General features: G+C 49.0%; 4 protein-coding genes across 4 annotated transcripts; 2 read left to right on the forward strand and 2 right to left on the reverse strand.

Annotated features, from left to right (window-relative positions):
- Nucleotides 1–696: 696 nt before the first annotated feature.
- Nucleotides 697–3200, forward strand: GIQ15_05976 (chromatin assembly complex protein; the record flags this gene model as incomplete). The annotated part of the gene is made up of 6 exons (XM_033553393.1): nucleotides 697–800; nucleotides 857–872; nucleotides 968–1070; nucleotides 1132–1221; nucleotides 1441–2518; nucleotides 2579–3200. 6 exons carry the CDS (start codon nucleotides 697–699, stop codon nucleotides 3198–3200), a joined length of 2013 nt encoding a protein of 670 aa, XP_033404537.1.
- A 1593-nt stretch (nucleotides 3201–4793) lies between these two features.
- Nucleotides 4794–6786, reverse strand: GIQ15_05977 (uncharacterized protein; the record flags this gene model as incomplete). The annotated part of the gene is made up of 3 exons (XM_033553394.1): nucleotides 4794–4832; nucleotides 5155–5307; nucleotides 5371–6786. 3 exons carry the CDS (start codon nucleotides 6784–6786, stop codon nucleotides 4794–4796), a joined length of 1608 nt encoding a protein of 535 aa, XP_033404538.1.
- A 1459-nt stretch (nucleotides 6787–8245) lies between these two features.
- Nucleotides 8246–12326, reverse strand: GIQ15_05978 (uncharacterized protein; the record flags this gene model as incomplete). Its single annotated transcript, XM_033553395.1, has 5 exons — nucleotides 8246–8574; nucleotides 8646–8848; nucleotides 8921–9056; nucleotides 9374–10139; nucleotides 10191–12326. The coding sequence occupies 5 exons, from the start codon at nucleotides 12324–12326 to the stop codon at nucleotides 8246–8248; spliced, it is 3570 nt and encodes a 1189-aa protein (XP_033404539.1).
- Nucleotides 12327–13442: 1116 nt separating this feature from the next.
- On the forward strand, nucleotides 13443–16913 carry GIQ15_05979 (DNA-repair protein rad13; the record flags this gene model as incomplete). Its single annotated transcript, XM_033553396.1, has 1 exon — nucleotides 13443–16913. One exon carries the CDS (start codon nucleotides 13443–13445, stop codon nucleotides 16911–16913), a length of 3471 nt encoding a protein of 1156 aa, XP_033404540.1.
- Nucleotides 16914–17839: the final 926 nt, after the last annotated feature.

The raw sequence follows: 17839 nt of genomic DNA on the forward strand, positions 1-17839 counted from the left end.
CCTAGCTGGTGTGATCTAAAACACGCAGGACAGCAGAGCTGCATTAATAGCTGGTCGAGATATGTACATTACCATCCAATCACAACGGGCTAATAGCATCTTATATTCCCATGTATTTTAAAACAAACCCACGTAGGTATTTATCCACTCAGCTCGTCTTTTTCTTTTTTAAACAGAGTACGGAGCAAACACGTACCTACATAGACTCCTCACGTACGGAGTAACGGGTGTGTTGTTAGATTTGAAGCGCAAGTGGTGGCTTTTTTGTTGTTTGTGAAAGCGCCGGGGTTGTTGCACCATGTTCAGTTATTTATAATAAACAGTTGATATAGTAACCACCTCCCCCAGTCCTCCCCCCGTCCAACCGACCACCCCATCCCCCAGACACTCCCAGAGAACAGGCGATTTGGATAAAGATTACGTTCTCCTGGCTGTGATATAGCGTTTCTGCTTTGCATCGCAGTCATTCCAATGCTTCGTCTTGTGGTGGTTTTTTAACAAAGTACCCCCAAATATCCTCCCTCCCTCCAGAGAGAGAGAGCTCCTGTCTCAGCGACCACGGCCACTGTCTCTGAGCTGGAATATCACGGTATCCCGAATCTACGGCGTCAATCGGCACGGTTTACCTCGAGACTGGTAGCAGGGGAACTTCCGGCTCTTTGGTCGGCCCTCTGTGGCCGTCAATAAACCGCTACGATGAAAGCAACCCCTCTGCTGATTGCCTGGCACGATGACAATGCTCCCATCTACTCGGTGCACTTCGATCCCCATGGCAAAGGACGATTGGCAACGGCTGGAAAGTACGTGCAAATAACTAGTCGATTAATGCTGTGCGGTATGCTAACCCGTTGAATAGTGATAACAACGTTCGCGTACGACTAAGCTCCCCCGAAAACCAACTCTCCCCCCAAAACCCCCCATCCCTCCCAGCGAGCATCAATTCCTCATGAATCTGACACATGGATAGCTATGGAAGGTCGAGTCAACGGGAGAAGAGCGAAAGGTTACCTACCTTAGCACTCTAATCAAACACACGCAGGCCGTTAACGTCGTACGCTTCTGCCCGAAAGGTACGTTTGTTTTTCCTGTTGACCTTGGACGTACATTTAAATGGAGACTGAGACAATGTAGGCGAGATGCTGGCATCTGCCGGAGACGATGGAAACGTTCTTCTCTGGGTTCCATCCGAGACACAGGCCCAGCCGGGGTTTGGACAGGAAGGTCTGGACGATAAGGAAACATGGCGCGTGAAACATATGTGCAGGTCATCTGGAGCAGAAATATACGACCTAGCATGGTCTCCAGATGGTGTTTTCATTATTACCGGTAGCATGGACAATATTGCTCGAATTTATAATGCGCAGACAGGTACGGATTCCCAAAACGCTCTTTGTGGCCCAGTTCCAAGCCGAGTCTGATGGTTTTTTTCTTCTTCTACAGGCCAGATGGTCAGACAGATTGCCGAACACTCCCATTACGTGCAAGGCGTAGCTTGGGATCCTCTAAACGAGTATGTAGCGACACAGTCCTCCGATCGATCGGTTCACATATATGCCCTAAAGACCAAAGATGGCCAATTTACCTTGACGACACACGGAAAATTCCTGAAGATGGATTTGCCCGCTAGGCGAGTAGCTTCGAGTAGTCCTGTGCCGGACTGTGGAAACCGAGTTCAGCCTACGTCAGGCAATGCCATGAGCGTGTCTTCCCCTGGAGCCTCGACTCCTGGCACTCCATTGACCGCACCGCTACCCATGGATCCTCCTCCAGTATCCCTCAGTCGGCGCTCCTCCTTTGGTTCCTCGCCATCTATCCGGAGGTCAGCGTCACCAGCACCTTCTATGCCGTTACCTGCTGTGAAACCGCTCGAGGCTGCTTCTCCCGGCCTCTTTGGCGGGATAGGCGTGAAGAATGCCAGTATATATGCCAATGAGACGTTCAACTCTTTCTTTAGGCGCTTGACCTTTGCTCCAGACGGCAGTCTGCTATTTACGCCAGCAGGACAGTACAAGGTTTCCCTTGCTGGTCAGAATGACAAGGTCATGGAAGACATAATAAATACGGTCTATGTTTATACCCGCGCTGGATTCAACAAGCCACCGATAGCCCATCTTCCGGGGCACAAGAAACCATCGGTGGCAGTTAAATGCTCCCCTGTGTACTATACGCTAAGGCAAGGCACGAAGCCCACTCGCCAGATATTTTTGGATTCCTCATCTAGTGACGAGGCATTCCCATCTTTGCCAGACTCTATCATTTCTCAGCCGGTCATGGAACCACCAGCGAGTGCTCCTCCTTCTGCAACCAGCGAAACATCACGCTCTCTCCCGTTGCTAGGCACTCACGAAAGCGATGTCGGTTCACAGCATCCTCCACTCACCCCAGTATTTGCATTGCCCTATCGGATGGTTTATGCTGTCGCGACGCAAGATGCAGTTCTGATATATGACACGCAGCAACAGACACCGCTCTGTGTAGTAAGCAATTTACACTTTGCTACATTCACTGATCTCTCTTGGTAAGTCTTGGGACGCGTAATACCTTTTTGTTCCCATCTCTGATGCTAACCAAATTGTAGGTCTCACGATGGGCTTACCCTCATAATGAGCTCCTCCGATGGATTCTGCTCAGCCCTCTCCTTCTCTCCTGGTGAGCTGGGCCAAATTCATCATATGGAAAAGTCGCATCCTGTCGCGTCCAATGTGCCCGCCTCTACCAATGCTTCCGCTGCACAATCTCCGGTTTTGACTTCCCCCCGCAAAAATTCGGCAGGCAAGGCATCGTTAGCAATCGGGACTCCAACCGCAGTCCCTGCTCGTGCAACTAGCTCTGGCCCAGCCACACCATCCTCGACCACTTCCAAGGCGGCTGCGGTGGTAAACAACCCGACCCCTACCCTTGGCACTGTACCATCCGTCACCGCTACAAATTCAAGCCAGCCCTTCAGCACGCCACCGGAAACCCCCATGTCATCCCACAGCGCCGCCAATTCTATTAGTGGAAGCGTCTTAGGGAAGCGAGATCTTAGCACGGTGAGCGAATCAGAGAAAGAAGATCCAATCGAGAAGGATGAGGATGACCAAGGAGTAAACAAAGCCGGCCAGCGGGGACCAAAGAGAAAACGAATTGCACCGACGTTAGTCTCATCTGCGAGTTCCGGGATGCCAAATTCCGAAGACACAAGCAAGCCATCCACCTGACATACTCTTTAACCGTCTGGGCTACCAGGACAACTGCCAAAGGAAGGTGAAACAGCTTGTCTTGGCCCCAATATCCAACTATTATTGGCTCTTTGAGGTTGGCCTCCTCCTGACCAACCTGACTTACGTTCTATTATTCTGTCTTATCTTTGATGTCCCTTTTCGATTTTTCTTCGCTTTGTACATATGTGGGGTGTTATCAGGTCGCTCTCAATCCTCCTGGCCTCTTTTCATTATCTTATGGTTTCATTTTAACAGCGTGCTTGAAACTGGCATTCCAAGCCTCCCCTATCTCATATCCATCTCATATAATTCCCCATTATCGATGATATACTTTGCTTGGAGAGGAGCTCCTTCTACCCTTTTGTCTACCTTTTCTTAACTTGTCTCACTACAATGCCCCTTTCTGTTATTCTTTGTTATCCTTATCTCGCCATCCATTCTCCTTCTATGCTCTCTCAGACTGATATGCCCGTAACTTATTTCTATCATGACGGTGGTGGAAAGTGGCCGATTCCTGGCCGATTGGACCTTCAAGTAGGAAACGTGGAGACCTGGATGGATCCTTCACCTTAGTTTACTTAATGCTATGAACGTATATTATTTGATGCCAGTGACAGTCATTATTCGTTTATTCAATAACCTTTTAGCTGATACATAATTGGTGGGTGTGGTACTGGCGACGACACCTTGCATGGCAATTGAGGAACTTGCAAAACGAGGCGTAGGAAACTGTTCCCCTGTAGGAGAATAAGTCCATATACCTGGAATGGAAACACACGCTGAAAAGAACGACAGATACGATTGTATAACCTCGAAATCACACTCGTCATTCTGCATAATTCAGGTGACAGGCGCAATTGAATCTAGAACAAGAGATTAGACGAAAATGGAACCAGCAAAAAGAAACGCCGAGGATAGTCAATCCACGTGGGAAGATCAGGAAATCAGAAGCTCTGAAGCAAAAGAAAATAAGCAGGAAGAAAAAGGAAAGATTTTTTTTTAATATATAGTAAGTTTAGCCAATGTTCAACAGGCGAGGAGGTAGGTAATATAGTATTAACTGTATTGTATGAACAACGGTTATGAGAAACAAAAGAGCGAACAAGAAAGCAGGTAGACAGATAGGATAGGATAAGATAAGATGGAATAAGTGAGATCTCATTGAACGCATCAAAGAGTAAAAAGTTAAAGAGGCCGTAATGAATGAAATATTACAATCCTCCCCCATGACACTGACCGCCAAATACAGATGACGCCGAACAGAGCGCTAATAGTGTTCATGTCGCTACAGGAAACAATATCGAGTATTCCCCCGGCCTGGCCCATGTAGATCTGTCCAATAATTACAAAGAAAGAGAGAGGAAAGGGTCCGGGGTAGGATGGAAGCGCCGGAATGGCGTGCTAGACCCTTGGATGGTGAGGCGGGCGGACGGGCGGAATTATAATGGTTGGCTGGTTTGTTGGCATTCTTGGAAGGCTTGCGAGTCATGTGGTTGTCTCGCCGGCTCTAGGAGGCATGGCTATTATTCTCGGGTGGCAGCTGGAGAGCCCAAGATGAGATGAAAGGTGCGCGTCAAGCACGGCGACCACTCAAAACCTCAAGGGGATCAGTCCCAATTCCGATTCAGCCTAATTCGTTAGAGCTGATGAACGCAATATATCTTGCCTCCCCGTAAAATCGAATGCGGTGTGAGGAAGCGATGCGCGAGGCTGAGATCAGCATATAGATGACCAATATATAAAGCGTCTCGCGTTTTTTTTTTCTCATACAACAAAGTTAAGAGTAGATCTCTAATGGTTGTGGGAACGTCGTCGGCCATCTCAATAACTCTGAGCAGAAACCATAGCAGGCTGTAATGCGTAACCAGTAAGAATGTATACTTTCAGAGTTTATAGAGTTGCGTAGATGAAACACTACTGGCAACAATAGCGGGATGGGAATAGAACTTACTGGACTGTTGAGCATGTTGTTTCGCTTGTTTCTGCCCTTCTTTATATGGCTCTTCAAAGCGCTTGAATCCAGGGGCTTCAATAGCTCGAAACTGCAAAGGAGCTCGTCGGAAACGGACATGATGGCACCCCAATTGTCGAATGCACCACAGTACTATAGGCTAGGTTAGACTCGGGGAGATGCCGCGGGATAAACGGACACGGAACGAAAACTTACATTAGGCGCAGAAAAGACGGTGACGAGGATACGATCGTTGAAGAACTCGTAGCCATCTTCGACGACCATGTGGGCGCGGCACACGAGATCGAAATCGTGTCTCTGTAGGAATTCCATGATGACCTTCTTTCCAAAACAATAGCTTACGCCTCGTTCGTTGGGTTCCCAGTCTTCCTCCATGTCGGCCGGATCACTCCATAGCAAATCATTCAAGAGCCCATAGTCGGGAACGTCAGTTGGTCGAGCAATACCGCGGATGTCATCCATATGAGATAGACTTGGGGATAGCCCGCCGTGAACGCAGAATATTTTACCAGCAACGATAGCTGCGATGGGAAGGCAGTTGAATGTGTCGACAAACGTTTTCCAGGTCTTAATGTTGCATCGTCGTTTGCATTCGTCGTAGAACCCGTAGACACGTGTGACATTGGCGCATTCGTGGTTACCACGTAGAAGGAAGAAATTCTCGGGATATTTAAGCTTGTAGCAGAGTAGAAGGAGGATGGTTTCTAGACTCTGTTTGCCCCGGTCGACGTAGTCGCCGAGGAAAAGGTAGTTGGAGTTTGGGGGGAATCCGCACATCTCAAAAAGCCTGATCAAGTCGGTATATTGGCCATGGACGTCGCCAACGATCTTCACTGGCGCCGACAGTTCGAGCAGCGCAGGCTGGGTCAGAAGCAGTTCCCGGGCGGCGGTGCAAACGGCAATAATCTCAGCATTTTTCAGGCATACTGCCTTTGTGACTTTGGTAGAGTATCCGGCATCAAGCAGCCGGGTGATCATATCGTCGACATCAATGGACTTCAAGGCACCAATAGTCATACCTGGGGATCCATTAGTTCCGTTTTGATCTGTTATCGATCTAGAACCGGACTCTCTTAAGACAGGGTTGATTGAATTCTCTCGCTTGATAAGGATGGATTCGCCTGCCTTCTGGGCGACGGTCGATGGTGCGACCTGCGATGGGGGAGCATCTGACACGTGGTCAACTTCCCCTGACTTTTGTGCGGCGGAGACGTCTTTGTGCCCACGGCCGATCGAGGACGAATGTGGAGGAGAAGGTGGAGGCTTGGGTGCTTCGTTCTGCAGGTCATCCTGAGAGCTGGCCGAATGCACTGGCATCGATGAGCCGGACAGATTGCGTGCATGTCGGGAGATGGAAGAGCGAGCAAAGGCAGCATCTAGACCCTCAATGGGAGCACTATCTGAGCGCACAAGGGTTCCATTGGAGCCCCTTGGGCTGTCTGCTCTGTCGCCCTTCCCACTTCCTGGTATCTTGGAGCGAATGGAGCCACGGATCGAGCGGCTGGAGTCCTTCGTGTCGGATTTTGAGATCGAAGGATACGCCTGCAGGCCTTCGACCTGCAGTCCTCCCCCATTCGACCGTGATGCGTTCTTCGACTGCTGTTGTCCCATGCTTGCGTGGGGTGTGTGTTTTGAATTTTTCGTTTTTCAGCTGGGAGGGTGGGGAGGATGGTCGTTAAGGTGGCTCGAAGAGGGTCGAGATGAAGCAGAGGAAACTCGCCTCTACGAACGACGTTGTGTGCGACAGTTTCTGGGACGACCTTGTGACACACTCAAGGCGGTCGTCTAGGTTGTTATGGGGAGGAAGGGGAGCACGCCGACGACGGTGAAATGGCTCCAGGTTCGTAGATTTTATGCTCTTCTGAGCAAGGACGGAAGAGTGGGAATCACGGGAGGAACGAAACGCCTTTGACGGGGGTGACAGGGTCGGGATCTGGCGCTATAACTTTCCAGCGGTATCTACGGGTAGTGGCGAGTTAGTTTCAGGTCCACAAAGAAGCAGCCGGCGTCTCTGGCTGACGAGCAGCAGGACGATCCCCATAGGAAGACTGTACGGAGTAGACAGTGGTATGGAGAAGACGACGATCGCAAGCTGGTGTATGTTACGTACCTATATCTGCGGTGATGAGAGGGAGGGATGGGGGGTGGTGGTGGTGGTGGTGGTCTCCCAGGGAAGGGAGCAAACGGACTCAGATCGAGCTGAGCAGGGGCAAGCTGCAGACTTGCTGGCGGGGGAAACGGGCCCTGGCGAGCGTAACAAGCATCAACACGGTCAACACAGGTCAGCGGGTGGCCCTTCGGAGGCGTTGGACGTTGATATCGGCGGAGGGAGGCTGGTGAGATGTTGCGATGTTCCAGATAAGTCGAGATGGACCCGCGGGAGCAAAAAAAGGCGGACTTGGGAAGCTCGGCGCCGGATTATTCGTTCTGCCGAACCGCGCGTGGCGAGGTTATTTCAACCTAGTTCAAACAACTTCTATAACCTCCTGGCATATAAGGGACGAGATGGCGAGACGAGGGCGGTTGATGGAGGCAGTCTGGGGCCCTGTCGATACGAGGAGGTGCGGCAGCGTTCAGCCTTAACGCGGGCGACGGTCTCACAGCGTCGACGAGACGTGCAGCAGGTACCCTGGCGCTGTGGGTGGTACGCGATGTCACCTTATAGCACGGAGTATACGGAGAGCGTCGAACGTCTACAGATCCTATCTCATCTCTCTCTACGGAATACTGCTAGAGATTATATATCAGCAGCTTGAGCTCCATGTTGTCGCCGTCGACGATCTAAAAGCAATATATATGCCGGAAACCAGTTCGTCCAATGTGATGCTCGCTTACTGTCCCGATGTGCGAATCACATTGTACGCTAGCTCGGGGTTTCATCGAATGGCCTTGTTGTCGCTGAGGCCTGGCCGGAACTAGTCCAGCAACGTTGCAGATCCCTGGTGAAGGGTCAAAGAATCTCCACGATAACTGGATATGGGGTTTCCCTGGGAAGTTTAACGTTCCGACAGTCAAGAGGAGAGTAGGACCATTCACCGCATATACTCCGTATATTTTCAATATAAATAGTCTATGCACCGACTTCGAAAGATACATATTCGCCACTAAGATGCGGGTCGATATCGTGGCAGCCCGCTGGTGTGACCTGAGCGAAAACACCTCCCGAGCGCTCGGCGCAGAACGCACACAGATGCAGCTTAGGCTGTGCGTAGTAGCTATACAGGATGCGTCTTATGATCCAGCCCGACAGCTGTGCGGAACGTGGTTCCTGCTGATCGGGTCCTCCCATGTTTTTCCCCTTTCCCACAACGTCCAGCGCCTCAAGGCGCACAGCACCCCCGTCCGATTCGCTTAACTGAACGCACCCGTGTGATTTCCCCTCTCTCCGCTGTCGGAGGTCTGGGATGGGTGTGTTTGGCTGCATTCCGGACACGTCGGATTCTTCAGTTCTGGAACACTTTCACTTCAACCATCTCGCGCCGTTGCTGTAGATTTGTCGAGCTCGATCTTTGTAATGTGCTGGCCGGGGATGACGACCAGCCCGATGAACCTGCTTGACATGTCCGCCGTGATATCGAACGGCTCGCTGCTGGCCGGTTTCGGGCTACTGGCCTCCTCTGAAGAGACGCTCTGTATAGCTGGCTCGGTTGGGCAGCGATACTCATGCGTGCTGCTGAGTATGATGTTTCGTTCCTATATATATGCACCACACAGAGAGTTTAATCACCCAGCAAGTCCAACGAACCTGAGGAAGCGCGGGTTACCCACGTTATCGGTGCATTTGAACAAACCTACGAACGCTCGCGAGTCCGAGGTATGGACACGGAGGACCTTATCCACCAAGTTCTCCAGATACTCCCGGGCTTCAACTTTCTCCATCGCTGTTTTGTCGTGGTATACACTGTGTTTGATGTCAAGGGAAGAAGTTTATCGTCGCTTCCTTCGCCCGTTAATCAGGAACAGACACGTGATTGATTACTCATCCGGGCCAACGCATAAAAAGGGGCATAAAGAGGACATAAAATGGGCATAAAATGGGCATAAAATGGGAATAAAAAGAGCATATAAAAAGCCATTGAAGATAGTGAAAGGAACTAGATAATGGTATTGTACGGATAATCTGGAGTACCCTGGGATCTACCTGATGTAGCCATGCATTTAAGATTGATGGCTTGACTAGGGAGAGATGCTTAATCACTGCATGTTTGCTTAGCATCATCATTGACTTTCCACATTTCCATTCCAACACCACAGACAACAAGGTGTTCCCTAGTCACCCCGTTGACTTGCACCGCGAATTGATCTATGGCGGACAGATCGGCCACAGCGGTGTACATGTCGCTCTGCAGAGATACATGAGGGCCCCCGTCTACACTAGCCGATGCAGACCATAGTTTGATCCTTTGGTCATTCCCGCTTGAAGCGACAAGGAATTCCACCACCCTGTCAGAGTCACGCCCACCACTACCTCCATCAGCACGACGCACCAGGGTAATGGCGTTGATTGCCGAAGCATGTGCATTCGGATAGGGGGTCGTCGAGAAGTCGTCGACAAGACTCGCACTAGATTCCAACATCGAAAATTTGAGCGTCGAAAAAGCGAGGCAGTTGTCGTCTCCGCCAGTGATTAGCAGGACTTGTGCGTCAGATAATGGGAGTATCTCCATCGCTTTAATGCTGCTCTGGTGGGTGGGTCTACGATCCTCCCATTTGATCGACGACGGCTCGGCAGGTAGCGGTACGCCATCCTTGCGCTTCATAGATCTACCTCTAAAATTGAAATATGGCTTGATCGGTGCTGCTAAATCCCAAACTGCAATGTGTCCATCCGTCGAGCCTGTGACAAGCCGCAACTCATGATCCGACATCACCAGCCGGATTTGTGTTATGCAGTTGCTTGTATATGATCCCTGTGCAAGGAGTGTAAACACCCCACCCTCGGGGGACGACACGTAGTAGAATACCTATTCCTGTTAGCATGTCACAACGAACTTCCGATTGAGGAATTTGGTTACCTTGGTGGTAGAGTTAGAGTATGCCATGGCAATTAAGAACGATTCACAGCCGGTATCATCGGTCGCGACGCTGACGAGGTCGAAATGGGTCGTTCGTAGATCAGAATTCACCCGCCCTGTTGGAGCTTCACCTTCATTCAAAACACAGACGCCAAAACCAGGTATCCATCTGATTCTCCATACGTAGAACTCCTCCCTACCGGCACTGCTGAATAAGAAATTGCCGCACGTAGACCACTGGAGATGCTGTAGACCTGCACTATGTTTCTTGATTGCTCGCACACAGCGGAAGCCACTATCCGTCCCCCTTTCCTGTCCATCAATCGCGAAGAAACGAATTTCTGTATCCTCGGCACCGGTTGCAAGTATAGTTAGCTTTTCCTCTGCACCATCTATGCCTAATTTAGATATTGACGTGGTTTTGATCTCCCTTCCATGTCCACCTTGTCGTACACGGCCATGACACTGGAAGGTTTCCGACATTATGTTGAATGTCGACGCTTTAATCCATAGGAGGACATGGTGCATACTGCTGCCATGGTACACCCATCTTCTGTGGGCTCCTCCGCATTCAATCGATAATATCTCGGTTTGAGTCGTCTCATTCCATAACACAAAGTATGTATTTCGAAAACCCCATAGTATCAGGTCCTTCGTTTCGGCATCTAGCCTTGACCCCTCGATATACGGTCCAATTGGCGGAGTTGATCGGTGAAGTGTTTTAACTGTGAACTGAGAATTATTCTCCTGAATGCGATGGATACAGTAAGCCCCGTCTCTCCCAGTTGTAATAATATCCACAGACCGAGTAGCGGCATCGGCCGCCGCTCCCAAGTATGAAATAGAAGTAACTGTGTCTTTCTTGTGGGCGGTAAACACGCATAAAGGAGATTCAGCTGTCGTTTCCTGGATTTCAGAAGTAAAATTAAAGACTGCTATTCGCCCCCATCTTGCACCAAGAACCAGTAGTGAGGCAGATGGGATGAAAAGAGCGCTAGAGACCACAAATTCTGCTGGTAAGGCAAGCTGTTGTTTGGCAATGACCCTAGGAGACGGTTTAGGTTCGACAATAAAGAGGTTCGCATACGAAAGCGCTCTAGAGCTGGTGATGAATGTTATGGGCTCTGTGGTAAGATCGCTATAGTATTTGGGTGAGTGGACGACGAAAATATCGGATACGCTTCGGCCTATATCCGCCAAGTTTGTAATGCTTCTCGTTTCGTTGTTGTACCACAAGATTCGACCTGTGCCTGTGCCAATCAGTCCAATACCTCGGTCTGGTATGCCAGATATCGCCCCGTACGAGCCAATTCCTTCGACCATGGAAATTGTACTCCATTGTAACAGTGGCTCATCTCCTGATAGCCCCTTGCCGAGTGTACCGGTAGGAATATGGCCGAGAAGGACGCTCCCTGAGGTAAAAGATGCAATAAAACAGTCGTCCGAAACGAAGCCAAACTGATTTATTTTGCCGTCGTTTTTGGGCTTCTTATTCGTGTTCGCTGAATCCAGGCTTTGGTCCAGGTTTAGGAGGGTTGACTGTTCACAAATCTCATCGGGGGTATAAACCTCTGTCCTTCTTCCAGAATTATATTCTCCGGTCATTCGTGGGATAGTAAAGGATACTATATTGCTGTCGGCACCCCCTGTGTAGACACCAAAGGAGTCCTTCCCATTAACCACCTCCATAGACCATATGCTTTTGCCCACGTGGTAAGCATAGGAAGATATGCTCTTCAAGGTGGTTTGATTTTTCTGTAAAATGTATTCTCCCTCTATCAGTTCATACCTCGTTTTAAAATTCCAAACCTGACAGGTGCAGTCCTCGGATCTGGAAATAAGATTGAAGGTGATAAATTCGTCATATATTTCAAAGTCGAGGAATCGCAGCCCCCATATGCGTGCTTCATGGCCCCATTCTTTCGCAATGCAGGATTCTTGTCCCATAGCTTCATCGTCGGCTGTGTTTATGTGGAACCCGGTCCCACGGCCTGTTGTATATCCTTCAATCGTTGGTGGGTTGTTGCTGTTGGCAAGTGCTGAGCCACAGGAGGATATATCCCAAATGCGGATAGTCCTATCGTCGCTACAGCTTGCCACAAATTTCTTCGTTGCCTTTCCGCCATCTAATCGCATGTCTGGTGATATATCCACACCAAAGATTGACCCTTCATGGCCCGTAAAAAAATGGTGAATGTGGACAGAATCATCTACCTTTTGGCACAGGTCTGAATCTGGATTTAAATGGCAAGACCATATTATAATTTCACCAAACACTGTTCCAGTGGCAACAAGGATGCGGTTAGAATCCCAACTGATGTCAGCAGAGTATAAAATTGGTCTCAGGGTCGACCCGAGTTCATGCAGCTGAATGGCATTTTCATTTTCCAGCTTTGTGTCTTGAGTGAGAATTCTGAAGACAAATACTACATTATGTGCAGTGATCAGGCAGCCTCTGATACCCCGTCCTCGGTCTTCATTTGTGGGAAGGGAACTGGGCACGGCTGTATCCAGAATCCAATCAGGTGCACAGCATTCGACGCTTGCTGCTGACAAGGATAGGTCTTTAGGAGCGTCTGTTTGGCATGAGGATAATTTGATCAGACGGAGAGACTGTCCTCCCCACGCTAAGAGAGTTGCATAGTAGGTTTTGCCATTACTACAACACTCTTCGATAATCTGGATTCCATGGACCGCATTTCGTTCAAAAACTCGAAAGCGATCTAGTAGGGTACCACTAGATTCATCAAGTAGTAAGATGTATGGCCCATTTCCGCTAATAATTAGCTTCCTGCTGGGTATATTTAAAAATTTGACTGCGGTTACTGGCAGACATGCGTCTTGATTCTAGTCACGTATTAGTGCGAATTAAAAAACTTGAAATGGTGGGGGATAAAATTTACCTCAATTAAACATGACATCGATGCTAATGGTCTATACAATAAACACTGATTTTTATAAATATTTTAGTCATGCTATCTCTCATTTCCGAGCAATCGCAACTCTTTTTTTATATTTTTATATGGAGGGGAACATTTTGAGTGCAAAGTAAGTTTAGCAGGCGCCCACTAATTTAAACCACGTGATTACGCGACTTGACGTGTTGCTGACTAAGGGGCTGAGTTCTTATCGCCAACATCGTTCCTCCATCCTCCATGACTCGGATCAACGAAGTGCTGGCATGCAGATATAAAGCTGCCATGTTCATAGCTATTCTGTTTCCCATGATAGTACTGGCGCCGACTTCAGATCATGGGTGTGACCGGGCTGTGGACGGTCGTGAAGCCCTGCGCACGGCCGATCAAACTTGAGACTCTGAACAAGAGGAGACTCGCCATCGATGCGTCAATCTGGATCTATCAGTTTCTAAAAGCCGTACGTGACCAGGAGGGTAATGCGCTGCGGAATGCACATATCGTTGGCTTCTTTCGGCGAATATGCAAATTGCTCTTCTTTGGTATTAAGCCGGTGTTCGTTTTTGATGGTGGTGCGCCAGCTCTCAAGCGACAGACAATTGCAAACCGGAAGAGGCGCAGAGAAGGGAGAAGAGAAGATGCCGCAAGGACTGCTAGCAAGTTGTTAGCTATTCAAATTCAAAGGCAGGCAGAAGAAGAGGCGGCAAGGAGGAAAGCAAAACCTCAACATGAAGAGCAAGAGGAGGAACTGCCGGATGAATTTGTATATGCCGAGGAGATTCTGATGTCCAAAGCAGAAAGACAGAAGAACCGGCAATTTCGGAAAACCGACGCATATCATCTTCCGGAGCTGGATATGTCTCTTGCGGAAATGGGAGCACCAGATGACCCCAGAATAATGTCACACGAGGAACTCGAGGCATACGCTCAACAGTTTCAATCGGGCGAAAATATCAATCTTTATGATTTTTCAAAGATTGATTTTGATGGGCCGTTTTTCCTCAGTCTACCTGCAAGTGATCGATACAATATATTAAATGCTGCAAGGCTTCGAAGCAGGCTACGAATGGGTTACTCCAAGGATCAACTAGATACCATGTTCCCCAACCGTATGGATTTCTCCAGGTTTCAAATCGAGCGGGTGGCGGAACGTAATAACCTTACCCAGCGCCTCATGAACCTCAACGGCATGAATGATGATCTTGTATATGGCAGCGGCGGGCCATCTCGTATTGCCGGAGAACGAGACAGAGAATATATACTTGTGAAAGACAATGGGGTGGAGGGTGGATGGGCATTGGGTGTTTTGGGGAATAAAGAGGGAACTGATATTAACAAGCCAATTGAGCTTGACAAGTCCGAAGAACAAGTTCAATCTGAAGATGATGACGAGGGTGAAGAGTTTGAGGACGTACCCATCGAGGGCCTCAACCGCCTCCCAAAACTGCCAATTTTTGAACAAGGCGTATTTGACGAGTCTATTGCACAGCAGCGACAAAGACTTTATGATCCTCGAACTGGGAAGGCTTCTAATGAGATGAAGGAGACTGGCGGTGACCTCGACGATAACTCTCTTTTCGTTGGTAGTGAGGCGGAAGCGGATGCTGCTGGCGTAGCAGAACTTTTTGAGCACCTAGAAGACGAAGAGGACGAAGACCTTTCCCGGGCTATTAACCTATCCCTGGAAGAAATGCCTGCTGATGATCCTAAGATTGGTAAATGGGCTAGTAAACCCATTGCTGGCGGTTTTCCTACCACGACAGACGCCTCAAATCTTTCCGACAGCGACGATAATGAAATGGAGTTGTTTTCTGCCTTAGCAAAGTCGAAGGTTACGAAACAACCAACTAGTACTACAAAGCCATCGCATCCATTCTCGGGTCCGCTGCCCTTTGAGACCCTTAGGGTAATTACTGGCCCTAAAGTGCTTGCCAGCACAGCCAAAGATTCGAATGATGACACTGCTGGAGGGTTTGAACCCCCCAAGTCCAAGGAAGATACCCGAACTCAGCAACTCCCTCCATGGTTCTCAGGGGTATCCCAGCAAAAGGAGTTCATTTCCAAGGAGGAAGATTCTCAATATAACGGGACGGCTATTCCAAATCAGACTTTCCAACGCAACGAGATACTCTCTAGCTCAAAGCCAATAGAGGTAATTGATGTCGACGACTATTCACTGGATAAAGAGGAAGTTATTGATCTTGAATCGCCCGCGAAGGCTTCGACACCTTCTGCCGCACCTCTGGCTCTAAGTAACACCCAACCTCCACCTCTAGATATGCCTAGAAAAGGACCTGCCGCTGCGGAGAACCCGTCAAAGTTTCAATCTTCATCACCCGAGAGCGCTAGGATTTTTACAGAACAATCCGTACACGAAAACACGGAGGAGGGACCTAAACTGACCCCCAAAATCCTGGATTCTACTACCCTTGCTGAATATCCACTTGCCGCCGACAAGAAATCCACAAGCCCAGAGTTTGAAGATGCCATCATGTCAAACACTACTCAAACTACGAATGTCTTACCTTCTGGTCCCCCAACTTCTACTGTTGAACCTCAAGCGAATTCTGAGACCGCTGTGGTTGAATTTCCTGATGATGCGGATGACTATTCAGATCCCGAGGATGACGAGTTGATGTACCAGCTCGCCATGGAAACTGAAGAACATGCTCGATTCGCGTCAACCATGAATTCCAAAAGCCAAGCAGAAAATGCATTCGACTATGAGCAAGAACTAAAACAACTTCGTTCTCAACAGAAAAAGGACAGGAGAGATGCGGACGAGGTTTCCCAGATCATGGTTACCGAATGTCAGCAGCTACTACGACTATTTGGGCTTCCATACATTACAGCTCCTATGGAAGCCGAAGCACAATGTGCAGAGTTGGTGTCGTTAGGGTTGGTTGACGGAATTGTCACAGATGATAGCGATACATTCCTCTTTGGAGGCACCCGCATCTACAAAAATATGTTCAATCAATCGAAATACGTGGAGTGTTATCTTTCAAGCGACCTAGAAAAGGAATACGCGCTAGACAGGAAGAAGCTTATAAGCTTCTCCCATTTGCTAGGGAGTGACTACACAGAAGGTATTCCAGGTATAGGCCCTGTGACTGCTCTGGAGATACTTACCGAGTTTTCTGGCCTGGAAGAATTCCGCGACTGGTGGTCTCAGGTTCAATTGGGAAACAAAATACCAGACGATACGCATACGGCATTTCGCAAAAAATTCAAGAAGAACGTCACCAAACTGTTCTTACCTCCAGGCTTCCCTGATAAAACAGTGGAGAAAGCTTACCTGGAACCTGAGGTAGATTCGGATCCCTCAGAGTTCAAATGGGGTGTCCCTGACCTGGATGCTGTGAGACAATTCCTAATGGCAACAATAGGGTGGTCTCCAGAGCGAACCGATGAGGTTCTCGTCCCCGTAATACGGGATGTAAATCGAAGAGAGCAGGAGGGTACACAGTCCAACATCACAGGCTTCTTCCAAGGTCCACAGGGAGCAGGAGCCTTTGCGCCCCGTCAACGGACGGCTGGGAAGAGTCGCATGGAAAAGGCATTTGGTAGGCTGCGAAACCAAGCAGAAGCAAAGCAAACCACCCTGGATCCATACTCCAATAATAATGCCACAGAGGCCATTGCATCAACGGACGATGCCGTTGGTGATGATAACTCTACAGCGCAGACGGAGACTCGAAGACGACGAAGATCGACTGCCTCTAGCATACCCATTGATGATAATGAGCAGTCAACCAATCAACCCGCACGCAAGGTCCGAAGAAAGGCAAAGCGCACTAATGCATAAATTTGGCAGCCTCCACCATTTAATGTTCGAAAATATACCCAATCTATCTTCATAATTTATTAGCTTCGGATGTGATGCAAGTTCCGGCGGCAATCGAGACAGCCACTTGCCATCAATTGGGTTTCTGATCAGCCCAGGGATAGAAACCGCGCGCGAATGGGGTGGCGACGCTAGTTCTAGACTATGAACTATTTTAATTCTCCGTTTCTTGTGCAATATTCAGGCGGTTTATAGAGAGTTAAGTGGAGATATGACGTAGAAGCGAATGTGACGTTTGTGCATCCAGCAGCTTCCGGCTTCACGAGAGACCGTTAAGGCCAGTAGACGTAGGTCCTATCACTGCAAGTATTTGCCCGGCTGTGACATCTGGTGTCTTCGTCCCTGTACATCAAACTTATAAACTGTCGAAGCTGCGAGAGCGTTGAAGCGGCTGAAGGAGCTCCCTGCTGAGTCAGCAGCGACGTCATTTTCCATGCTCATAACAAAAGCCCAACTATTTCACGTCAACCCGAGCATCCAACCTCGCCCCCAGACGCTCTTCGGCTCTTCTCACGGTATTTACCTTCATCGACAGAGGACCTCGTCAATTCCACTCGCTGGGACTCTATAATTGAGACGCGAGAAGTACATTTCGCATCACCAGCCTCCAACGTCCACCAGTTCCGCCGAGTTCCATCTCCTCCATTCCCGCCTAACAGACAACCGAGAGACGGGCTAGAGACATCCTCAACGAGCGATATATAGGCGATTAACAGACTAATTCTCAGCCTTTACCCTTTTTGCGGCACGGATTTTAATAATTTAATATGCATCGAACCTATTCTTTGCGACAGAGCCGGGCTCCGACAGCCTCGCAGATCGAGAGCCCTCCTCCACCACTCTCGTCAACCAAGACAAATAGACTGTTTGGAGGCACTAGCTTTGGT

This window comes from Arthroderma uncinatum (genome assembly GCF_011692745.1).
Source record: "Arthroderma uncinatum strain CBS 119779 chromosome Unknown scaffold4, whole genome shotgun sequence".
Taxonomy (NCBI): domain Eukaryota; kingdom Fungi; phylum Ascomycota; class Eurotiomycetes; order Onygenales; family Arthrodermataceae; genus Arthroderma; species Arthroderma uncinatum.